Here is a 26,680-nt window from a genome sequence, read left to right as displayed (position 1 = left end):
TATTAACATTTTCTTGAACGAATTGATTCACTAGATGAGAATTCGAGCTGGAGCTAGCCCAATCTCTAATCACTAGCTCATCGAGTTCGCTTAACAAGTCATTTATCGAATTGACCCTGACTCGGCTTAACCAATTTGCACCTCTAATTATAATATAATAATCAATTTAAAAAAATTGCATGAAATATTTATCTATATGATCATCCTACCCAAATCTATTATTATTCTAATAGTAATGAGTATCCTTGTCAACTCTATTATGATAATTAGTTATAAAAAGAGTCATGCAAGTGGAGAAAGAGGATACCACTAAGGGAAAAATAATTATTTAACGAATAATACGGACACCAACTCAAATTATATGAGCAATAAATATTCATAAGCTCTTTCCGCGAATATTATTTTATTATAAATAAGCTTTGTGAGATGTGATGCCTAATGTGTCATGCTTTATTATCTGTTATCGATAGTTGTTGCTAGTTTGTTTTTTAATTAATTAAATATTTAAGATAGGTACCATCACGAGGAAAAAAATCAGCTTTTCCGCGCTCGTCAAGGAGGTGCGGAGCAGAGTGTAATGCATTAGGCCCGGAGAAAACGACGAGAAAGACGGAGAGAGATTAGGGTTTGGGTTCTGTTGTCTCTAGAGAATCAGCGAGAGTTCTCTGCAGGATGCTGGCTGCCGCCATTTCATGGCTTTTCTTTGTCAGTTCCATTTTCTGTCTTGTCGCTTGCCTGGTCTCTGCTGTGCCTAATGGTGAGCTATCCGTCATACATATATATTTGTTTCAGTTGCTTTGCTCGTGGATAGAAGAATGCTATATATATGCTGACTAGAAATGTGCAATTCCTTAAATGGGATTTTTTTTTCTTGGATTATCTGGTGGATTGCTAAGATTGGTTAATTTTCTTTCGTATTTGTGAGAAAAATCTTTCCTTGTATGAGGAGTAGGATGTGCAGGAAGAATCATATAATTTATCTGTCATTCTTTATTTCTTTGTTTGTCTTAAATTGCTTGAGCAATTGAGCTCTGGGCTTTGTTTCAGATTGTGAATATATAGTTTGAATTGCTTACTTGGGGATGTGGTGTTATGACATTGGTGTAATTCAAACTATGAAATGTGAAAAAGAGTAAATTTGATTGGAGCTGAAAATATGGATAGATGAGTTTAGTGAAATAGGCTAATTTAGGGTCATTATTGGCTGCAGAAGAAATCATTAGGTGGTCTTCGGGGTTGTGCAAATGAGTAGATTTTATTAATTGAATGTGGTGATTGATGGCCAGCTTTTGGCATCCTATGTTTGACCTCACCCTTGCAATTTTTCCATTTCATTGGCACACAACACTAGCAAATCTTTAGGCATTATCATGCACCAAGTTTCCACTCAATCATTGGTTATTACTTGGGATTTAATTGCTCTTGGACATTGTTTAGTCATGATAGAAGCCCACTAAAATACCATGGGATTTAGAAATGACATGACCATTTGATCTCAATCGAATCTTGACCTTAATGGTTCATCTCATCTAGAGCCATATTAGTTATAGTCATGTGTGACCTAGTGTTACAGTCTGAACCTAATCAACCAAAATCAACTAATGCTATTGAATGGTACGCCGAAGCTTTGTTCTCATTTTTTCTCTCTCTTTGTTTGAAGAATATTTATAATTATTTTGTTTATGCAGAACCATTTGCGATTCGCATTAGTTGTGGCGCTCGTGAGGATATTCGAACCAAACCAACAAATACTTTATGGTATAGGGACTTTGGTTACACTGGTGGAAGATACACAAATGCATCAGTTACAAGTTCTATTGTTCCACCGCTTCAAACACTTCGCTACTTTCCTCTATCTGATGGTCCAGAAAATTGCTACAACATCAACAGGATTCCTAATGGACACTATGCAGTGAGGATATTTTTTGCATTAGTGGCAGATTCAGACCTGCAAAATGAGCCAGTTTTTGATATTTCTGTTGATGGCACTCAGACATACTCTATGAAGCCAGGATGGAGCAACAGTGAGGATCAGTCATTTATGGAAGCACTGATATTTGTGACAAAGAGAAGTCTATCTGCTTGTTTCCACAGCACTGGTCATGGAGATCCTTCTATCCTTTCAATTGAAATTCTTCAAGTAGATGCAAATTCATATAATTATGGTCAGTCAAGGAGCCAAGTAATGATTCTTCGAACTGCCAAGAGATTGAGTTGTGGTACCGGAAAGGCGGCCTTTGATGAAGACTACAATGGTGACCATTGGGGTGGAGATAGATTTTGGCTGGGAACTCCATCTCTTAGCCAAGGCTCTGATCAATCTATCTCAACTGAACGAAGCATAGCTGAAGCATCACTTCCACCTAACTTTTATCCGAAAAAGCTCTATCAGTCCGCAATCATAAGCACTGATCGACAACCTGATCTAACATTTGAAATGGATGTGGATCCAGGAAAAAATTATTCAATATGGTTTCACTTTGCTGAGATTGACCCAAGAGTAACAAATGAAGAAGAAAGGGTATTTGATATATTGGTGAATGGTGATGTTATTTTTGAGAATGCTGATATCATTCGTATGACTGGAGAGGGTTATACTGCACTAGTCCTAAATAGGACTGTTGCTGTTAGTGGAAGGACTTTAACAATTATTTTGCACCCTACGAAAGGATATGCCATTATTAATGCTATTGAAGTTCTTGAGATTATTCCATCAGAGCTTAGAACTTTACCAGAGGAAGGTACGTGTGCCTCAGCAATATAATATGGTAATAACAAATATATAACTTTTAGTCATTAATCTTAATGAGATTTTCTGATCGCATATAACCTAAAAAATTACTAAATTATATAATATGCTAATAGAAAAATTATAACTGTTACTCCTGAATCTTATAACTTGAATTCAGGATTCTGATTTACACCAAAAAAAAAAAAACATAAATTGTAAATGAAAAGTACAATAGATAGTTGATCTTTGGACTCGGTTCCTTTTCTGCTAAGATCTACTTAATGAATGTAAAATTTGTAGAGTAGCACTTAACAATAGCCCTACTCTTGACGTTTTATTTGAAAATTTTTAATGGTTCAAGTCCATTAGAAAAACGCTTGGAATGTGACCCAGCGACATGCATGAAAGTTTGTTGTTGGCCTTGAGGACTAAGTTCTATTAGACTTTTGACATTTGCTTGAGAATTTCAACAAAGTTTTGACCATAACTTTTTGATGATGCTTTTAAATTTTGGTTGAACAGCACCAAAACTCACGATAAAACCAAAATTGAAAAAAAAAATGATTTGGTTTTAGATGCGTTTAAATCAAAATATATTTGAAAAGTACTGAAATCAATCTGAATTTAAAACCTTGATTAGCATGTGTTTGGCTTTCACGTTAATTATAGATGATAAAGATTTAAAAGTGCTGAAATCAAAGGAAATATTATTTGAGTAGTTCTTGATTACATGGAGAGTATTCTGATGATGTTTCTAATTAATGTTATTGTTATTCCATAGTCAGCACTCTGCAAACTTTAAAGACATCTCTAGGTCTTCCACTTCGTCTTGGCTGGAATGGTGATCCATGTGTTCCCCAACAACATCCCTGGAGTGGAGTGGACTGCCAATATGATAGCAAGAGTGTGAGATGGGTCATAGATGGCCTGTACTTTCTCAATCTTATGCTTTTCAATGTTTGGCTTATAGCGATCTCGTATTCTCTGTTATCTTGTTTGAAACGGCTTGTAAATATTTCTCTTTTCTTATTGAAATTCTTTTCAGGTTTTCTTTTGTTCATGCTTTTTTGCAAGTTTGTATTTAAAACATTGACATCATAATTAACATTTGGGCATGAAGTGTACAACAAAAAGCATTACACCTATTTCCATGGTTTCATTATGATGGGGAACACGCTTGCGGAGAAAATTGTGCATCTCTGAGAGTGGCAGTGATTTTATTTAATAAAACCCCACATCATAGCATTACCAAGTGAAGTCTTACCTTTTGTGCTTGAGGAAAGATTTTTTTGGTTTGCAATTTGTTTGCTTTCAAACCTTGATCCTATTAATTAGGGTCTGGTCCTTCATTTCTTTCCTATATTTCCTTCTGGAAGTTTGGGTGTTTGTATAATATAGATTAGGAATGCAACAATAATTAAAATATGACAGTATGTTTTATACTTTTATTACTCCACGTGCTAAGCAGGATAAATAAGATCAAACCATAAGGTCTTCAGGGTCAAGTTAATTGAATTGAGTTTCAAAAGACAGCACCATCTCATGCTACTTTTTACATATTAGTTTATATATATATATATATATTTCATGCTCCCTCAGTTAGCCTACAAATAGGATTGTATGTTGTACATTACACAATAAATAGAAATTAGTTCTCTCTCTTTCACTCTTTCTCATTTGCTTTCTCAAATATATTCAGAAATTTATGCTTCATCCGCTCATACGGCTCCCAAGTAGCATCATAACCAGGTAGGTTTTTCCACTTAATCAACACTTCATTACTTCCTCCCTCCACCCTTTGTACTCTTACCAACTCCGGTGGTTCCAAGATCACCTCCAAATCTTCTGTCAGTGTCATTGGTAATTCTGCAATTGAGGTGTGATCCTCTATAGCTCTCCTCAATTGTGCGTGGAATACTAGATGTATGGTTGCGGTCGGGGGTAGCTTCGATCGATAAGCCATTGCATCGATCCTTTCTACTATCTCAAAAGGGCCTAAGTACTGCGGAGCTAGGTTTTCATTCCTTCTACTAGCCACTGTCCTTTGCCTGTAGGATGAAGCTTCAAATACACCTTATCCCCTACCTCAAACTGAATATCCTTTCGGTGCTCATCAGCTTGCCTTTTTATAATCTACTGAGCCCTCAACAGATGTCTCTTCAATTCCTCTAGTATCCTATCCCGATCTTCCAAGTACTATTACTGATGTGCTATTCTGCCCAAAGTGCACCAAGTGAAGCGGATCCCTACCATACAACACTTTGAAAGGAGTTATCTAAGACGCCGAATGGTATGAATTTTTGTATCAGCACTCTTCCCATGCCAATCACTTAGTCCACAACCGAGGTGTCTCTGAAACAAAGCATCCCAGGTATGTCTCTAAGCTCTTGTTGACCACATCTGTCTGTCCATCTATCTGAGGGTGGTAAGCGGTGCTCCTCTTCAACACAGTTCGTTGCAACCTGAACATCTCCCTCCAAAAGTGACTAAGGAATATCTTATCTTGATCGGACACTATAGATTCTGGTATCCTGTGCAATCTAATAACCTCTCTAATGAAAGAGAACACCACTGCTACTGCCATGTAAGAGTGTTATAGCAAAATGAAATGAACATATTTGCTTAATCTATCCACCACCACCATAATAATTGTGAACCTCTCTAATTGAGGTAGCCTGTATATGAAATCCATAGAGACCTCTTCCCACACTCTGCTTGAAAGGGCCAAAAGTTGTAGCAGCCCCTAAAGCCATAGTCATATACTTGTTCCTCTGGCAAACCTCATACCTGGTCACCATTTCCTCTACATTCTTGTGCATCCTCTTCCAATATAATTCAACAGCCAATCTCCCATATATCATCTATACACCTGAGTGACCCTCAATACCACTCTTGTGAAACTTCTGTAGCAAGTGTGGAATATGAAATTGAGGTTTGTGGCAGCATAAACCTCCCTTGTTATAGAAGTTTCTCCCCATCTACGGAATAGCCAAGATGACTACTCTCATCCTTCAACATATCCCTTTCTGATCCTTCTCAGCTCCTTGTCCTGCACACTTTCTTCCTTAATAGCCCCCCATTCGAACATCAACGATATCAAAATGGCTAATTCCTGGAGCTCCCCCACGCATCTGAATAAGGCGTCACCCGCCTTATTTTCTAGCCCTCGACTATACTGGATCTCGAAATCATATCCCAACAACTTTGATAACCACCTCCGATGCTCCTTGGTCACCATCTTTGCTCTAGTAAGTACTTCAAGTTTTGATGGTCGGTCCTGACGATGAAATGCCGACTCAACAAGTACGGCCACCACTTCTGAATAACTAATATAATGGCCATCAATTTCCTCTCATAAATCGATTTTAGCCTAGCTCTAGCTGTCAACACCTGGCTAAAGTACGTTATAGGTTTATGATTTTGCATGAGTATTGCCCCCAGCCCATATTCTGAGACATCAGTCTCCATCACGAACATTTGGCTGAAATTGGGTAGTGCTAGGATTGGAACCGTGGTCATGAGAGTCTTCACTCTCTCAAAAGCTTGAGTAGCTACCTCTCCTCACAAGAAGCTATCATTCTTCAGCTGCTTTGTTAGAGGCCAGGTGATAGTGATGTATCCCCTCACGAAACTTCTGTAGTATCCTGTCAATCCTAAGAAACCCCTTAGCTCCCTCAGGTTTCTAGGTAAAGGCCATTTCAACATTGTCTCAATCTTGGCCTGATCAGCGTCCACCCCCCTTCTTGGGATACCATGTGCCTTAAGTACTCCACACTCGCCTGTTCTAAAAAGCATTTATTCAGATTGGCCCAGCTGATGCTCCTGTAACTCCTCTATGACTGCCCTTAGATGCTCCAAATGTTCCTCACTGGACTTGCTATATGAAAATATGTCATCAAAGAAAATCAGAACAAACTTCTTGAGGTACGGTCGAAATACATTGTTCATGAGGGACTGGAAGGTAGCAGGGGCATTGGTGAGACCAAACATCACCAAGAATTCATAATATCCATCGTGTGTCCTGAAAGCTATCTTTGGAACGTCTTTCTCTCTCATCTGGATTTGATGATACCTCGACTTCATGTCCACCTTCATGAATGCCTCCGCTCCACAAAGTTCATCTAACAGCTCATCTATTACTGCAATAAGGAACTTGTCTGGCACAGTCTCCTTATTTAGGGCCTGATAGTTCACGCAAAGTCACCAACTTCCATCATTCTTTTTGACCAGTAAAATTGGGCTGGAAAAATGGCTTACGCTCGGCTTGATGATCCCTGCCTCCAACATCTCTAGGATCAACTTCTTAATCTCATCTTTCTAGATCATGGGTAATGATAAGACCTGATACTGATCGGTGATACCACTTCCCTTAACATGATGGCATGCTCCTATCGGAGCTGCTATATAATCGGCTGTGCTGACACAGGGATGCCCCCCCCCCACCCCCCTCTATACCTTTCGCACTTTGTAGCTGCACCAGAAACCCACCCTACACCCCCTCCTGTATGGCTCTTACCATGGTTTTTAATGACACTGGCTTTAGAGAATCCTACATCTCTCTTAATCACCATCCTCCCTTCCACCATGAGCTCCATTGTCAGCATTCCCCAGTTCACCTTGGTATCTCCCAAAATCTGCAACCATCTCATCCAAAGGATGACATTAGTGCTCCCTAGCTCGAATGAGAGAAAATCACCCCTCATCTGGATCCCCTGTATGGTCAAGACCACTCCCCTACACACTCCGCTATCTCTCTCTATCTTCCTCATTCCCGACAAGGATCTTTCTGTCAGGTTGGGTCGACTACCTCCTCTAACTAAGTAGACCAGGGACCACGATTGCCCGGGATGACAGAACCATGGGATCTTGATTGGGTCCATCATCCATTCCCCCACCATCCACTTTAAGAGCAAGATGGTGAAATTTCTAATTTTAAATATCAAACTTTCCAAATTCCAAAATTCAAGCCCATGCTATTACTATATGCCAGATAATGCGTATTTCTACGTATCTGATTGACGACTAGCCTTAATCGAAAGTTCTCTCTCATTATCGAGAGGGGTAATTAACTATAGGAGTTTGCGCCTATAGGAAACTAGAACTCAGATCATAAAGTTCTCATAAAATGAGTGCGAAATCTTTGGGTAGTGTCTTATCTACAAACCCATCTGCCTTCCCAAAATTTACCCCGGAACTAAATCCGTTAAAACTCCCTCGACTGAAGAAAAGCACAGCTGGCGGAAACCGGGGCCGAATTTTCGGAGCCCACACTTACTAATATTTTTTCATTATATATAGGGGAAAAAATAAATTCATTTGAAAAGGTAGGAGAGAGACTAGGAACTTCAAAATTAAAAGCTTGCCTCATATTGTTGATATTGCGTGAGATGAATTTCAGTTGAAATTTCATAAAATAGGGTAAAGAAGGTCTTAAACCATGATCAAGATTAGCTTTCATTTAACAGATGGTAACTTCATCATTGGTCGTCTTTTAAGGGCTGCATTCATGTACATTAAGCTATGTTTTGGATATGTAGATGTACCGTATATGGGCTTAAATTTTGTAACTCAGAGCTTTAGCTATTCAGTTGTTCGAATGGATTTTGTTTTGAGTCGTTTTTATTTCTTTAGTATGGATAATCGCTTCATAACTTTTCTGCTTTGGAATTTGGTTCTCCTGCTTTTTTAACCATACATTATGTGCAGATGCAAAGGTTTAAATGTACTTCAGTCATTCTTCATTGTCCATTGAGTTGAAATTTTCTCTTCTTGACATGCAGTGGACTTGACAACCAAGGTTTAAAGGGCTTTTTGCCAAGTGACATATCCAAGTTAAAACATCTAGTGAGCATGTATGTCCTTGAAAATTTTTATTCAGTGAAATAGTGAATTATTTTACAATTTTAATTTGTTGTAGATATTTATTGTTTACATCATGCAGTAACAAAATGCTTTTTTGTAATAGTTATGAAGGGGCTGTTGGTTTGCAGTAAAGTTGGTGTAAAGTATTTCTTTTGCAGGGGTTTTTAAAATATAGATGATTGGTTGGATTAAAAAGGAATGCGGTGTAAAGTATTCTAAATATAATATAAAGTATTTTAGTTCATTTTTGAGATAAAATAAATTCACCTAGTTTTGAGTGAAAACTGCTTTCATCGCAACCAAACTACCTTGACATCACCCATCTGCTCTTCCCACCGCCATTGGCTACCACAGTTGTCATTGGTCATCACCACCGCCACACACTACAATTGTCTATTTTTATTAATATCCAATTTCTTAAATATTTTCAGTACCATAATGTTTAACTTACCATTCCCATTCTTCATACCTGCAGACTTGCTTCAACATTAAAGATGTGTGCTCTTTCTTAGGCATGTAAAAGCTTGTTTTTAAACTTATTTTTTTTCCATCTGGTACTTTCTGATAGAAACTTGAGTGGAAACAACATCCAAGGGAGCATTCCATTCTCTATGGGGACTATTACTGGATTGCAAACATTGTAAGTGCATTCCATTTTTAGGCTTGTTCTTTCGAGTTATATTCTTTAGATTTTATTGTTTAATTATTAACTTGTCTTCAGTTTCTCGATTTTATTTATCCTCCCTTGGTAAGGGCTTATTTCTCTCATACATTTTGTGGAGCAGCATACTCTTTGCTTAGCAAACTCATTATATCGTCTGTCTTTACTTTGTATAAGTGGACACAAGCTTGGGCTCCCACCAAATTGACTGTGTGTGCTGGTTTGTTCTCGACTGAATCATTAATTTTTCTGATCCAATGCTCTTGGTTGGGTTTAGGCACTGGAAAATCCACTAACCTGGCTCAGCTCAAATTGGCTAAGATAGATTTATGAGGTCGACCTCTAGACCAGAGAGGAAACTTTTTCCCTGTCAAAGAGCATGTCCTGAATGTCTATTTTTTTTTTCCTTTCAGTAGGGGAATTGCAAGTGCCAAACAATTTATCCAGCTCAAACCGAACTTGACCAGCAAAGTTCACTGCCCATTGGATCAATAAATTGTCTAACTTAATTTTTTGACTGTATTTCTAAGTTGGCACAAAGTCAGAACAGAAGAAAAAGATAAAAAAAAAAACAATTATAGTCCATAAAACATGAATGCTACAAAACGTTGGACTTCATTAGACATTTTCTTATTAATTAACCTCAAGGAAACAACAATTCAAAGAACTTTTATCATGACAATGTTTTCTTAATCATTTGACTTCCTGACCTATTTTCCTCTCCTTTGAAATAGACTCTCTTACAATTTTGATTTAAACATTATCAACTTCATCATTGCTAGAATTTTCCCAACTACTTGAGGCCAGCCGTAGAGATTCTTTCCTTATTCACTCAAGATTGAGTTAAATCTTGCTCTCGCATTAAAACAAAAATAAATGAAGAATATTAATTTAAAAAACAACTTTGCTAAGCATTTAAAGCTAAAAAAAAAAATCTCATGCTGCTATAGAGATCTATTGTAAATGTTATTATATGAAATAAGTTTTTTAGTGTATTTTTAGAAAACTACATTAAAGTTAGTTCACATAAATTGGGGAATAAAGGAATGGAAACATTATTCAATTTAGTACATATGAAACTCAAAATCTATTGCATCATCATCATTATCATTACCGTTATACCAATTTTTTAAGGTCAATTTTATAAATCCTCATTTATCAATCATCTTTGTCGAGTGATGCAAAGTTGTTTTAAAGTGATTATATTTATATAGGCAGCTTTAAGAACAATTGAAAAACAGATTGCTCATAATATTGAAAGCTAATCTACAACATCAACCCTTTATCCCACTATGTGGGGTCGGCTATATGAATCCTTTTTCTCTATTGTGTCCGGTTAAAGTGAATCATTGCAATATAATGACTTATGTCAATTGTTTATGCAGAAATAGCCTTTAAATTTTTTCTCTTTTAATAAAAAGTATGTCTCCTCATCATTGTGGGCTCTAAGGAAGAGTTGATCAATATTGCTTTACCCTTGCATATATGGAGCCTCTTTTTATGATTTGATTATATAAATACTATATCACAGTGGAGAAAGATAATAGAAGGGTCTTGTTCTACACCTTATGGTAGTTAGAAAGTGAGATTTCATTGCTAACCCATTGAGAAAATCCTCTTTATAAGGGAAAAAATTGATCCGAAGGATAAAAATGTTATAGCACTTTTCATAACCGCCACATTTTCTTAAATATTGCTAGCTCAACAATATATATTAATATTAGTAGTAAATTTTTTTCAAACAAAGAAGCCACATCAAAAAGAAATTATGCCACATCAAAATCTTTTCTATTTTTGTCTCTAGCTGCATTGTCATTATTATCGTATGATGGTAAGGTAACAACAACAACAACATCAAGCCTTTATCCCACTATTTGGGGTCATCAACATGAATCCTTTTTCTCCATTTTGTCCGGTTAAGAGTCAAATTCTCATTTAAATCTAATAAAAGAAAAGTATTCTAATATTTTCTAACCAAGTCCTTTTTTAGGTCGCCTCTACTTTCTTAACATAAGTCAAATATAATACATCTAATTTCCTAACTGGGTCATTTGAATGACCGTTCATTTTATGTGACCAACATCCTAAGGTGACTCTCTCTAATTTATCTTCAACTGGAAGCATAATCTCAACCTTTCACGTATGTACTCATTTTGTATCATGTCTCTAAGTAAACCCACTCATCCACCTGAGAATCCCATCTTTGTAACACTTAACTTAATATCTTCTCTTTTAATGCCAAACATTCTGCACCATTAAAGCATTGCAGGTCTCAACGCCACTCTATATAGTTTTTTCTTAAGTTTGAAGAGGTGACTTGTTCTATATACTATAACAAGCTTGATGCATTCTTCTCACTTCAACCATCCAACTTGAATTTACTTAAATAATATCCTCATCTATTTCTCATTCCAACAAAGACCCAGATAATCTAACAATGTGTACTCTCTTAATGACTTGATCTACTCCATAAGTCACCAATCTCCCATTAGATCTATTATTACTACAAAATACACTCCAATATTCAATTTTAGATCTACTCAAATGAAGCTATAAACTCTAAAGCTTAACCTCCCCAAATTCAAGTTTACCTTCAACTCCTCTCTAGCTTATCACACAAAAGAATATCATCAACAAAAACATCACCAGGGTATAAACCTCTTTGCAAATGTCAGTGAACTCCATAACTAAAGCAAAAAGATACGAGCTTAAGCTGATCCATGATGTAATCCCAACTGAATAGGAAAATAACTTGGTCAAACACCTTGTGTGTTTAACACAAAAAACAACTCCTGCATGCATATCCTTAATGACTTGAATATAAGCATTATTAACCCATTTCTTCTCTAGAACTCTCCATAGAACTTCTCTTGGAACTTTATCATATGTTTTCTCTAAATCAATAAATATCATATGTAGATCCTCCTTATTCTCTCTATACTTCTCCATCAAACCTCTCAATAAATATATAGCTTCCATAGTAGACCTACCCGATATGAATCCAAATTGATTTTGAGAAAAATCAGTATCCAGCAGCAACCTATGCTCCATCTCTCTCTCCCATAGTTTTAAAGTATGACACATTAACTTACTTGCTCTATAATTCGCACAATCTTTTGCATCACCTTTATTTTTAAAAATATGAATCAACAAACTCATTCTCCACTCACCTGAGATTTTTTTTAGTTTTCAAAATAATATCAAAAAGTTTAGTAATTTAAGAAATTCTTTCATCTCCTAAGTATTTTAACACCTCTATTGGAATATCATCAGGTCCAACAGCTTTTCAACACTTCATTTTTTTGAAAGCATCTCTAACTTTGGTTTTACTAATTCGCCATAAAAATAAAAATCTTTATTTTCATTTAGGATGCTAATGTCACTAAAGTCAATCGCATTCTCACAATCTTTATTAAAAAGTTTAGTAAAATATCTCATCCATCTTTGTTGAATATTCTCTTCTAATAAAAGGTACTTTTTGATCTTCATCCTTAATACGCTTCACTTGAATTAAATCCTTACCACTCTTATATCTTTGTTTGGCTAACTTATACATATATATTTCGTCCTCCTTAGCATCTAATCTATTATATAAATAATTAAAAGCTAAAATCTTTGTATCGCATATTATTTTTTTAGACTACTTCCGGGTCCCTTTATATCTTTCCCAATTTTCAAACTTTTTACATCTAAATCAATTTTTATAACAAATCTTTTTATTTTTATGTTTTCTTGCACATCTTAATTTCACCACCAACTATTTTTTGTATTAGTAGTTTTTCCCTTTGATACTTCAAGCACATCTTTTGTAACATTCTTAATACCACTAGCTAATTTTCTCACATAATATTAGCTTCCTCCAGCACAGACAAAATCTTAAGATCTATAATCTTACTCTAAAAAATATTTTTGTTAAAATTCTTTAAATATTTTCATCTAATCCTAGAACAACGTTTTACTTTATTTTTTTATTTTTTGCCCATTTATCTTAAAGTCCAAAACTAATAAGCGATTTTGGATGAGAATTTTTTTTAATATTTTATCTTACATGATAAGTTGAGAGTATTGTGCTACTCTTTTTCTCCCTGCTTCTCTTTTCTTTACACATTTTATTTTTAACATTAGTCATAGCAATGCCAATTTGAGAGAGTTAAACTTCTATATTGCTTATTATGATAGAGATACTCAATTCTTAAGTTTTAATATTGAGATATCGCTTATGTCACGACCCGATGCTCGATTTAACGAGGCGGGAAGTAAAAGTCGGATGGTAAAATTCATTAAACATTACACTACTTTCTCATTTGTACTGAAGAGCCACTAATACCCAAATTATAACTTACATGTTATCATTTGCACGTCGTCTTCTATAGACGAACTCTTCCCTTTATGTTATTTTTAAATCTTTGGAGATTTACCTGAAATATTTAATTAGTGGAATGAGTTTATATAGTAAACTCAGTGGGTAACAATTAAAATAATTTATATGCTTTAAAGTACAATATACATATATATTGTTATATACATAACATTTGATATTGGTTCATTAATTTAACATTTGAGGCATATTTATTATTTTCTTTCTTTATTTCATTTCATTTCATATACATATTATATCGTATTCTTTTCTTTACCTTTTACATACCATATCATGTTCATCTATAATATTTACTTTAGCAATTATTCTTTTTCCTTATTTTATATTGTACAGGAGCATCGTCTAATTGTATTAAAGGTACAACAATTTCTATTTCCTTTTTCATTTTCATAACATTTTCCTTATTTTTCGTGCACGGGTATGTTGCTTCCACAACCAGTACCATACGGGGGTGAACTCCTGTAAGCTTTGCATGCATAACATTTCCTTTTCCTTTTTTTTTTTTTCTCAATTATATTTATATCATTTCTTAAACATTTATTTATTTACATTCTTGTGTGTATAAGTATGTGTATGCCTTTTATTTTCACTTCTCATTTCTTTCACATGTCTTGTTCGTTCATATATACTTTCTTATCTCATATACGTCTTCTTTCACATATCCATACTTGTACAAAGATTTACTTCGTATAATAGTTTTCTAACATTATATAAATCATAAGCTTTAAACAATTAAATGCATGCTCCTTTCAATGCAAACTAAAAAAAATACAATAAAGGAAATTTCATAAATAACCACTTTGAATCTTCTAAGTCTTTGATTTCGTCACCACCTAAGGAGATACACAGTAAAGCAAGTTACATATAATTAATTTTATCAAACTTTTCAATAACATCTATTTAGGTGATTCTTACCTCAGCCTCAAATTTCGTTCTTGTTGAATTCCTTGAAGAACCCAACTCCTATAATTTGATCTCCTCCTTTCTAATTCATTAAATCCACACAATATAACTTTCATAAGAAATGATTAATTACAAAAATTTAACTAAAAATTTTACCATAGAAAAATCACTTACAATTGAGAATCGCTAAATTCTTCTTCTTTCCCAAAATCCTTCCCCTTGCCTTCAATTCCTTTCTTTTTCTTCTTTGAAAAGTATATCTAGGTTTAGATGAAATAACTTAAGACAATTTATATGAAAAGGAAATAAAAATTTTACAAACCTCCTTCCTTCTCCCTCTCGATCGTTCCTCTCGTTCGTTGCAATTTCTCCCAATTTAGCACTTCCTTAATGATAAGAATGAAACTGAATGGTTAATTCTTATCCTCGAAGGAAATCATTTGCTAAAATTGGAAAAATGAAGCCTATCTCGCTCTCCCGCATGAAGCCGCCATCCGCCTGTCGCTCTGTTCGTGAAACGCACAATACTGACCCCTTTTTGGGGTCGCGGATGTTAATAGACGGGTTGGCCGGTTCAGTTGAACCGGCCACCCAACCGACTATTACAGCTTAAGATGAAGAGCTAATTGGAATGCATCATCAAGAGTATAGATATCTTGGCTTAGCATTTCTAGATTATATCAAAACACAATCATAATCTAAACCTTGCAATGGTAAATTTAGGCTCTTGGGTGATATCGCACCAAATCATTATATTGTTGAAATGAGTTATATAAGTGGCTATGAACAGGGCAGTCACTTCGTTCAACTGTTTATTGTTGAATGCAGTGGAAGATACTTTTTCTTAAGTAGTTACTTTTGTTAATCCCAAGAGTCAAGTGATAATTGCCTTGACCTTTGGAGGTGTATTCCAAGTTCATTATGTAGGTTTTGACATGTTCGGACATCTTCACCTAGCAATCCTAACATGATAGTCCTTTGGTATTGTCATCTATTTAAACTAGAAGTTGATGTCTGTGATCTTGTTTGAGATGGCTTTCAGATCAAGTTGATCATCAAGAGTAGGAGGATCAATTTTTTACTCTTATAGTGATGTCATCGTCTTCTTGTTTATAATCATTATAACTCAGGAAAACATAATATTGATTATATCCCCTCACTAAGGTTCCTCAAAGTGATGAGGTTATTGCTCTTGAAGAAAAGATTGATGTGGATAGCTGCAATGACTTCCAAAAGGTTTGTTTTGCAGTGTAGTATGTCTTCTCTACAAGATGGTCATCCATATGGAAAGCTCAATTTCTTTTCGGTCGAATAGGGGGTGAAGGATGGGCACCTTTACCTTCCTCAAAGTTATCTAGTTGTTCAAGATCAATTTTAGGGTTATGTTTCCTAGGCTGTGGAGCGTTTTTAATTTATAATACATGAATTCTATTATGCATTTGTTGATGTATGAGTCGTGTCTTCAAGTTGTTCTTGAATACATTAAAATTTCATTCCACTAATTGTTTGATAATTGACTTTGAAAAAAGTGCTCACTGTGTAGTTATCATCGAAAAGAAACGGGAATAAGCAAATGACAAATATAAATTCAAAATATACTAAACAATAAAGAAATGATAACTTGCTCTATTACCAAAATATAATGCGGGACACTAAGGATATTGATTATGTCACTCGATCAATATCAATAGCTAGAGATCTTCACTTTAGAATTCAATTTCACTTTAATAATTGAAGGGAAATAAATTTCAATCAATTATTAGAAGAACAAAAATTTAAGCAGCGAAAATAAGTTTTAAGATAGCTTTTACATACTTATCGTCAGACTAAACCATATTGTAACATGAATAAAGACTATAAATTGATCATAATATAAGTTAATTTTGTCACCAATTTGAACTAAAATAATAACATAGAAGCATAAGAAATATTATAAGATGGGTCTTGAGAAGAAGAAAAAGAACAATAAAGTGAAGGTGTAGAGATATTCAAGGTGCAATAAAAAGTGTCGATGCCACTAACAATCCTTTGTTGTGCTATGAACCATCCCAACCTTCGAAGTGCTCCAAGAGCTTGTGCACGCTTTCACAAAAGAAGTCCTCTCCAACAAAAACATATAAGAATATAAAAAACAATTAAACTTTTATTTTATTTCTTAGTGAATTTTCAAGTGCAACTACACTATTCATAGGTGCGGAGGAGGAAACCAAAGAAAAAATACATGAAAATTATTAAAGGTTTGCCTGCTAAAGGTGGGAAGTCAAAAAGGCGTTTTATTGAAGGGGGAAATGAAGGAATTCTTTTAAAATGGTGGGTTCAGTTTAGGATTCAAAACATAAATGGTGGTGGAGTTAAAAGGCCATGATAAATGGTGCTATCAAGGGGGAGAATGAGATGGGAGTGGGGTCCAAACCTATACACAAAATGATTCATAAGAATTACAATTGCTCATAAATTAACTTGACTTAATGATGGGGACATCGGCAAGAGGTTTCGACGCTTTTATCAAAGGTGACACAGGAGATCGATGGCCATGATGGAGAGTCTTTACTTTTGATGTATTTTATGTATTAGCATTTTATGTATTAATCATGATATTTCAGTTTTTTCGTTTTTGCCCTTATGGGTAGTTGGTCGCTATTGTAGCCCAAGAGGCATTCTAGTATTTTGTTTTCTTTGTCATTTTAGAGGCCTATATATATGGCAATCTTCTTATGTCTGGGATGATTATTGATGAATGAAAAGTTATCTTGGTGATCTCTTTATGAGTTCCAAAACTCCTCTAGATCTCTTTGTGAGTTCCAAAACTCCTCTAGATCTCTTTGTGAGTTCTTCAGGAGAAAGCTCTTAGATCTCTTTGTGAGTTCTAGTGAATAAAGTGTGAGGTTTGTGATTCTTGATTTCCTTTTCTTCTCCACCAATCTCTCTCTCTCTCTCTCTCTCTCTCTCTCTCCCCCCCCCCTTCACCTCAAGAGAAGACAACCACAACCCATTGGCTTGGAAAACCCGACCCCCACCTTCTTGCCGCCGCCCCTTTGAGCCCAAGCCGCCGGTTGCCGTCCTACCACCGGCCGGCCACCTTGCCACCGACCCCCTTTCATCCGCCTGCCACCCCTCTCTTCTTCTAGCCATCATTTTGAAATTCAAATTTCGAATTTCAAATTCTTTCCAAATTGGGAAATCCAAATTAGGAAAGTTTTTTATGTAGAATCCAATTTTGAATTAAATCAAATTGGATTTAATAATTTTCTTTCCTAGTCATCATTACGTATTTGGAAACCCCCTCCCTTCCTCCACAATCTCCTCCTCCTCCTTGATGCCGCCGGCCCCTTAATGGGGTTTCCATTGAATGCTCATTCAATGCCCCTCCCCCTTATTTGAAATCTGAAATTGATCTCAAATAACTTTCCCTCCAATTTCACTTAAACTGAAATTGATTTCAGTTTTCTTCCTAAACCTCTCTCCCGTTCCCATATGGCCGGCCCCTTTAATGGGCCTTTCTCTCTCCCCAAATTACAATTAAAGCTCCACTAATTCTTCCCCAATTCCCTCCCCATTGCCGCCCCCTCCTCCCTTGGATTGATTTGAAGCTACCATTCAAATCCCTCCTCCAATTTCAGAAAATCTGAAACTATTTCAGATTTTTTTTGCAATTTCTCTTGGCCTCACCATCCTAGCCGACCCCTCCTCTTCTCCTTGCCTCCGTCGTTGCTCCTTCATCCATCGAAAAGGATGCATGGCGGATCCGGAAGTTGAGCACGGTTTCGCATACAACGAGCAAAGGGAGATCGACATCTTTCTCTCCCCCTTCTACGAACCGGATTGGGAATACGACATCACTGTTGAACACTACGTCAATCGGATCGTGTATTCCCTTGCCCACACCATTGAGCTTCAACGACCAAGGACCCTGTGGTCCCTCACCGGAAGATACGTGCCACCTCCACCTCCGGCTTCCTTCCCAACAACGACGTTCCTCGGCTCGTCTGTCCTAGTGATTACTTCATTTCTAGTGTGGAAGATCTTTCTCCGCTCAACCTAGATTCGTAGGGAAGAGAGTAGATCCTCAAAGGTGAACAACTCATTATTAACTTTTTGGATTTGTGTTACAAGCTTTTACATTACTTCACCTTGTATTTGATTGAAAGTGTCTTGGTTAATCTTCATGCAATTCTTTGCCTAAGCAAGTGGAAGACTGAGAATTCTTGTAACCTACTTTGAATTGACACATCATTTTATAAAGGTTAAACTTCTATTAAATTCTCTTGATAATCTTGTGTAACTCCAAGCATGTATCATATCACTTAAATTCATGAAAGAGAAAAAATATTTATGTAACATTTTAGTACCTTACCATACATGAAAACACTTATATATCAATTCTCATAGGTACAGCATGATGGATTATAATTACATTAGGTCTAGAATCTGACACGATAACGGTGATGATGGTTATAGTCATCGTGACACATATCACTTTATCTCTTGTTGCTTGGCTTAATTCGATTCTTCTTATTATTTATGTTGCCATTAATCAAGCATGGATTATGCTATATGTGGATGATAGCAATGAATTTTTTGTTGGGAATCTCACTTAAGTTGTTTATATGGAACAATCTCTTGGGTATTTCGCTCAATGGGAGAATTTATGCAAGCAAGCTTTGGAAGAATCTGAATGGGTTAAATGAAATCCTCTCACTTGGTTTGTCAAACTCTGCTAAATTCTAGATGATGTCAGATAGTAGTACTGCTGATCATTTTATCTTTATTCGACACTCTTTTTCTAGCATGATGATTCTCGTTGTGTATGCCAATAACATTCTTTTCTCATTGGAAGTGACACTTTAGGCATTGTTGAAATAAAGCATTATCTTCAGAAAATATTTGTAACCAAAGATCTAGAGCGCCTAAAGTACTTTATGTTATTGACTTTTCTTACAGTCATATAGGCGTCTCTATCTCAGAAAATGTGCTACAAACCTTATTGATGTAATAGGGCCTTCTTAGGTCTAAGCTTGCTGACTCGTCCATGATGAAATCTTTAAGATGCTTTTAGCTAATATGGTCGATAAGTTTACCAACATCTTTTTCACAAATTATTGTATATCCTTTTTGGTTGTTGTGGTTGTTACGCATATGCAAAATTCAAAGTATTGAAAGGTTGTTTTGAGAATTTTAAATTATATCAAGTAAACTTCTTGGAAATGATTAGCCTATCGAATAAATAGTCATCTAAGAGTTGATCCTTATGCACATGCTGGTTATATTGAATATGTTGAAAATAATAAGTTAAATTCTAAATATATTATCTTGTTCTCAGAAATCTTGTGACTCATAAGGTGTAAAAAGCAAAATAATTTTGGCTAAATATAGTATAGGACATAAGGCCATAGCTGGCTCTATTTGTCAAATAATGTTTGTACTAATTATTTTTTATAGTTTCTTTTACAGAACCTGTAATTTTAAATTGTGATAATCATGTTACCGTCTATATTGCTAGCAATCTACTCTTCTATAAAAAACTAAAAATTTCAAAGTTGATTGCTATTTTATAAAGAACATTGTTCTGTGAAAGAAGATCATCACTCATGTTGCTCATGGAAAACAAGTGGTTGATATCCTTAGCAAGGTTATTTGATCTGGTGGATTTTCATATCAACATAACAAATTGAATCTAGTTGATATATATGCTTGAGTTTACGGGAGAGTATTAATCCAAGAAAATGTCAAAATAGAAAAGTTCTATATATTTAGTGAGGAGTTCATGTATCTTTAGTTATTCCTTAGAACATTGTAGTATTGTACTCCTTTATTAATAGAGGGGTCCTGTATTGAATAATAGACCTAAGAAAGTAATTTCCCCAATAACAGAATGGATAAATAATATTAATGTTTTAATTTAAAAGTGAATGTTGAATGCTTTAGATCTTCTCCTGATGGAATTCCAAGTTGCATTGTAACAGCAGAGTAGATGTATTAGTAGAAAACATGTCTATTGCAACAAAGGATTTCAATCTTGCATTTCATTATTTTGTGCTCTTTCATGAACTAGTGCATAAATCAGTTAGTGTTCCATTTGATTTTTTTTTTTCCCTACCGTAAGGAAAATCATAAGAAACTTTGAACGTTCTGATCTTCACTTGAGCCTTGATTAAAAGATTTTATGATAATTTTTATTGCAAAATTGAAGAAATCCCAGTAAAACAATTAATTTCCTTTCCACTTAAAAAGAAGTAGAGAAAATTTGGAGAATTTAGAAGGAGATTGTCATTAGAGAAGTAACTGAACATTCCGTGCTGTATGGCAAGTGGTTTTGTAATTTGTATAACTGATAGATCAATCTCGTGAAAAGCATGAAATTTAGACAAAAGGTTGGATGATGTGATAATGTAAATAAATGGTATGTGATTTATTGAATCAGAATTTATATTTTGTTTTGATGGAACTAAACATGGAGCTGAGTCTTTTGATTGTTTCCATTTCTTCACATTTGCAGAAGAGGCATGCCTACTCATATGTCCGAGCTATTTTTGTTATGTTCAAATTATTATGATGAATCGCTTTAAAAAAGTAAATGAATAATTCAATATAACTCACTAGCATCACTTATTTTTGACATTTGAATTTAAGTAGTCATTGACACTATAAATTTATTTGTAGGGACCTTTCATACAACCAGTTCAATGGTTCAATTCCTGAGAGCCTTGGCCAGTTGAAATCATTGCGGATATTGTAAGATAACTTTTTGTCATCATGCTATTTTCATTATATAATAGACATATTGAGCTGATTAGCAGTAAATATCATTGATTTGGCTTGTAGGAATCTCAATGGAAACTTGCTCTCAGGAAGAGTTCCAGCCAACCTTGGGGGAAGACCTCTCCATGGAGCCAGCTTCAAGTAAGTTATCTTATCGTTAGCATGACTTGTGCTTTCGCAGTGATGACCACATTTGATTGCTAAGATTATTTTTATTAGGAGAAACATTGATGTTGAGTTTAAACTGGCTTCATGCCTAAAGGCTTAAGAAACAACAGATACATCCAATAGGAAAGTGATAGATAATAAAATTGAACCAATAAGTCTTAGTAAAGAACACTTGATCTTGTGCCTGCTGTTCTTGTGAAAACTCCTCAAGTAAAAGAAGCTAAATTTTTAAATATTGAGGCGCCTTTTGGTGTAATAGTTGAAATTTCATTAAAAAAACTATGCAATTAAGTGTGCTCATCTAATTCTGGGATGGGTGACCTATTGGGAAGTTACACCAACAGGACAAAAACCATGAGGCCCTTAGGCCAAAGCGGATAATATTTTGATAGTTAAGAGTTTGAATTGTTACAAATGATATCAGAGCAATACACCAATCGGAAGATGAGAACTAAGTGTCATACAAGACAAAGTGCTACACTATGGGAGCCATCTCTTGAACCCTGAATGAGATAAAGTGCTACGTGGCGGGAGCCATCACTTGAACTTGTAGAAGTTACCTCTGCCTAGTGGATGATTATAGGATAATGATACTGACGAGGACACCAATTATTTATGTGGGAGAGATTGTGAAACCCCTTAAGTGAAATAAGTTAAACTCTTAAACATCGAGGTGCCTTTTGGTGTAATGGTTGGAATTTCATTAAAAAATTCTGCAGTTAAGCATGCTCATCCTGGAGCAATTTTGGGATGGGTGACCTAATGGGATGTTACACCAACAGAGCAAAACCGTGAGGCCCTTTGACCAAAATAGATAATATCTTGATAGTTAATAGTTTGAGTTGTTACACAGGGCAAAATCGTGAGGCTTTTAGGCCAAAACGAATAATATTTGATAGTTAAAAGTTTGAGCTGTTACAGTTCTCAAGTCTTTTGTGTTTTCACAAGTGATCATCATCTTCACCGTCTTCAAGGCCACTCCAGAAAATGATGATTTCAAGACACTTCTCCAAACATTAACTTGTCATTAAGCCAACTGCTTGCGACATAGAGCTCATGAATCTTAATCATGGAAATATTATCTGGTTGCCAATATAATTCTCTTCCCAGCCCTTGTGTTGGCGGAGTCTCATGCACTAGTTGGTGGAGTCTCATGCACTAGTTATGCCTTTTTTTATATGACTGATCGTCCAGCTTGCATGCCAACATTGACTATGCACTTGAAGGTGAATCTTTCTAAAATGGCTTTTCTAGTCTTGAGTACATAGTCTATAATCTATATAGATAGCTTGTCGAGACCTTTCTTTTTCTCTGAGTTAGCAAAACATATATTACTTGCAAACCAAATTTTGATGTGTTGAGCGAGAACCACATGTGAAAACTCTTCTTCTTTCGACTCCATCGAACTAATTGAATTTGGTTTTTATTTGCACGAAGAGTCGCGTCTCTTTGTGTGGGGTTCAACTAATTCGCTTGATCACTCGCGTTCGTCCTACTCGCACATTCTTACATTTGCTCGCTCGCTCGCATGCGCTCACGTTTGCTCCTATTGCTCGCGTACTTCAGCTTGGCTATTTCGTTCGCCAGCCTATTAATTAGCTATACTGACCTGTTCGACTGACTGTCACAGTTTACCTAACTCGTAGATAAAATCATCCAACTTGGATAGGAAATAAATACAATCTATAAGTTTGTTGAGAGGAGTATTACCTAGTTAACAAACAATTGAAATGGAGAAATAATAAAATAGTGGGTGGAAGGAATATCAGTTGTCACTTGTCAAGTAATAGATTTCAACAACATCCACACCTCTATCAACCTTCTTTCTTGAGCTTAGGTCCTTCAAGACACATTGGGAGGGAAAAAATGTTATATAACAATAATGAGTTATTATAAAGCAGTGAATATATAATAGGCTTACAATAAATTTAAGGACATCCAAAACACCTGAGAGGGATTTGAAAGGATGTACGTTGCCCTTTTTAGAGGTGGCAGGGAATTATCAAGAACAATGATATATAATAGAAAATTCATATGGATAGATGAAAGTAGTCGGTGATTACTGATAGTTGAAAATTCATATGATAACAGATAGTTGAATCTAGATACGAGGACTTACTGGTAGAGATAACTGCAATGGACCTGAAGGAAATGAGATCATGAGATGCTAGGAGAGATGTTTGAGATTGTTGAAGCAAACGTTTATAGTATCCGTGAAAGATAATTATAGATCCAATGGAGGAAGCATAAGCAGTGGACAGGGTTGGACTGGTTGTGGAGGCATTCTAAGTAGTGGAGGGATAATGGAATCTCCTCTAGCAATATTAGGAGGATGATTAATACAGCTGTAATGAGGGCGGGGAAAAAATATTATGGATAAAAAACACAATTGCCACCCATCTGGCACCCATGTCTGCACCTCCCTTGACCAGCCCTAGAACAACAACCAAGGCTATTTAGTTTAGAGTAGAAAGTTAAGGAGTGGAGAGCTTTGAGTTTTTGACAAGACTAGGGAGGGAGTGGCACCATTGTTTAAGATCTTGGATCCATCTATTAATTTGGATTGCACACGCTATGAATCAAGGCAAAGATAAAATTGGCAGCAAGGAATTCTTAGTTTTGCTTTTGACAAATAGTTAGATCAAAATGGAAGGGTGGTCCTGAAGTAACTCGTCCCATATTTTTTCAGTAAGGTATAACGCTCGATCAACATGACATTTTGTTGAAGAGGGAAAAAAAAATGTGTAAACATGAGATATTACTTTCTTGAAAGCAAGGTATGAAATTACATAATATGGTATTAATGAGTTTTGCCTAAAGTTGTCTTGAGTTGTAAGTCTTAAAATTAATTATTAAATTAATAAAAAAGATGAAATAATAAATAATGTGCTAACATCAAAGTAAGATTATAAAATGTCGAAGTAAGATCATTAAAAAGTTATAAAAGGTTACAAGCTACCACTCCTAATTCAACATAAATCATTATGGATTCAAAAGTTTCCTCTGCTCACAACTTAGAGGGCTTTCACTAGAATTATCATTATAAATGATTTCTTTCTCTTATCTTGCTTCCTCAGCTGTGTGAACATCCTCCTAATTGTCCTCATTATCTTCAATCTCAATCCTCTTCTTTGCTCAAATAAGTAAACATCAATAAGAAAATTAATTAAATTTTAAAACAATGGCTATATTGATGGTTCTAACTTCTATTGCATAAAATTTGGGTGCAGGTGTGAGGGTTCTGTGATGTGCAGCTGTGAGTTTGAGGTCGTACTGTCTTTTAAAAGTTTGGTTTGGTTTGGTTTATGTGTGTATGTATATATGTATATATAAAATTTTATATACCCTAAATTTTGATGCTTATGCCTCTTCAAAATGGTGTCTCGATTGAGGCATACGCTAATTCTAACAAATGTGAGACATAGGGTTTTTTTTTTTTTTTTTAATTATGATGAGATGTGCTTCTAATTGCACGATTTTAAACAATGCTTAAAAGTATTGTAGTGAAGAAAATCTCACATCTAATTGGTAGCTTAAAACACTATAGTTGAGGCAATCTGGAGGAGATGCATCAAGATATCGATCTTTATTGCAAGGATCAAGAAGGAAGTAAAACACTCTCAACCATAGAAGATAATTTGTACTATTAAATTTTATATTGGTATTGATGGTGGAGGGCTTCAACTCATTGAGAGAAGCGTGAGAAGATATGACTGAGAGAGATATTGCCAAAAGTAATTTCAAATAATTGAAACTAGGTAATTCATGGAGTGATCATGGCTTAAGGTAACGGGTGAGCCACACTAAGTACCAGATAGTTGTGTTGGCATTACAGGAATGACAAATAGATAGTAAGTGGTTAGGTAATGTGCAGGTGGTTAACATGTCAGCTTGCATGTTTATGGGCTGGACGCAAGCGAGCTGGGTTGCATGGCGAGTGCCATGCATGATTTATGAGAGCATATTCTATAGTAGTGGGAGCATGGATGAGCAAGTTGCTTTCTTCATAAACCTCATGCATTGCTTTCGTCATAAACCTCATGTTTTTCTTAGGGAAGTTGCAGTTTTACAGGGAATGCAGGTCTCTGCGACATTCCCGGACTACCAACATGTGGGCCTCATCTATCAATAGGTGCTAAGGTTGGCATCGCACTTGGATCTCTCATTGCATTTCTCTTGTTTCTGGTTTGTTTAGCTTGCTGGTGGAAACGAAGGCAAAACATTCTTAGAATACAGAAAATTGCTGCTTGTAAGTTCACTAAACAAATCGAACTATTGATATGTCCCTTAACTATATATATGTGATAAAATGGCCACTCTTGCAGCAAGAGAAGCTTCGTATGCCAAGGCAAGGACGAACTTCGGGCGGGACGTGCAAATGACAAAGCATTCACCGCCGCAGCGTACTCATGACCAGTCTCGCATTGCTACTGAGGATAGCCCAGCTTTACTCTCTTGATTGAGGCGAATTATTAGGTCCGGTCACCTGACAGAGAAATATATTTGGATTTCTCTCTATCTACAGTAAAGCGCAGTTACTGTAGCAGCTCCGTTTTGACTGGAGACAGAGAGAAATCCGGATGTATGTCTCTATCAGGTGACCGGACCTAATAATTTTCCCTTGATTGGGATGTTTATTTGTTGATTATTACGCCAATATATTTGCTTTATCCCCTTCTGTAACTGTGCATTTTGTAGAGTATAATAACTGGTGCTTTTTGGGTCATCCTTTTTTCTGTTGTAGAAGGCATTTAGAGCGAGGAAAAGCGGGCAGCAGTGTTACTTGATTTTTACCTGCTTTCTCAAAATTTGTGTAGAATACAGATTCTTGATAATGAGATATATGAATAGATCCTTATAGGAACTGCGCAGGTAATAGATTGTGAATACTGATAATACATTTGAGGATATAATTAAGATTTCATTTAGGACAATTTTTTAATTGTTTTTTAAAGTAAATTTTTTTATTAAAAAATTATTTTAAGAAGCAGTAAGAAAGTCATTCCAATGAAGCTTCTAAATGAAGAGTATTCTTAGTGATTTTTTTATGATTTGGCTTGTTACATGAGTCTGAATTTCGTATTTTCAGATTTGAAAGTAAGTATAAATATCTTCATGGACGAAGTAAATAAATAAATAATTAATATTTTAATAATATATTAATATTTATTTATTTAAGTATTTTATTACTAACTAATTTTATAATCATAATTTTTAT

General features: G+C 35.4%; 1 protein-coding gene across 2 annotated transcripts; it reads left to right on the top strand.

Moving 5' to 3' along the window:
- Positions 1-433: 433 nt before the first annotated feature.
- On the top strand, positions 434-26,016 carry LOC110096361 (receptor-like protein 4). 2 transcript variants are annotated; one of them, XR_003701561.1, is made up of 9 exons: positions 434-757; positions 1,689-2,741; positions 3,513-3,660; positions 8,512-8,583; positions 9,162-9,233; positions 21,196-21,267; positions 21,358-21,435; positions 25,535-25,711; positions 25,788-25,929. XR_003701561.1 is itself a non-coding variant. In XM_020822262.2 (9 exons), the coding sequence occupies exons 1-9, from the start codon at positions 673-675 to the stop codon at positions 25,919-25,921; spliced, it is 1,899 nt and encodes a 632-aa protein (XP_020677921.2). In that variant the 5' UTR covers positions 439-672; the 3' UTR covers positions 25,922-26,016. The 2 variants fall into 2 exon arrangements, 1 of the variants encoding a protein (XP_020677921.2); XM_020822262.2 differs by having other exon boundaries at positions 439-757; positions 25,527-25,711; positions 25,788-26,016.
- Positions 26,017-26,680: the final 664 nt, after the last annotated feature.

Source organism: Dendrobium catenatum, unplaced genomic scaffold, assembly GCF_001605985.2.
Source record: "Dendrobium catenatum unplaced genomic scaffold, ASM160598v2 fragScaff_scaffold_864, whole genome shotgun sequence".
NCBI lineage: Eukaryota > Viridiplantae > Streptophyta > Magnoliopsida > Asparagales > Orchidaceae > Dendrobium > Dendrobium catenatum.
Note: the sequence above shows the minus strand (reverse complement) of the source record. Positions and strands in the feature narration are given on the sequence as shown.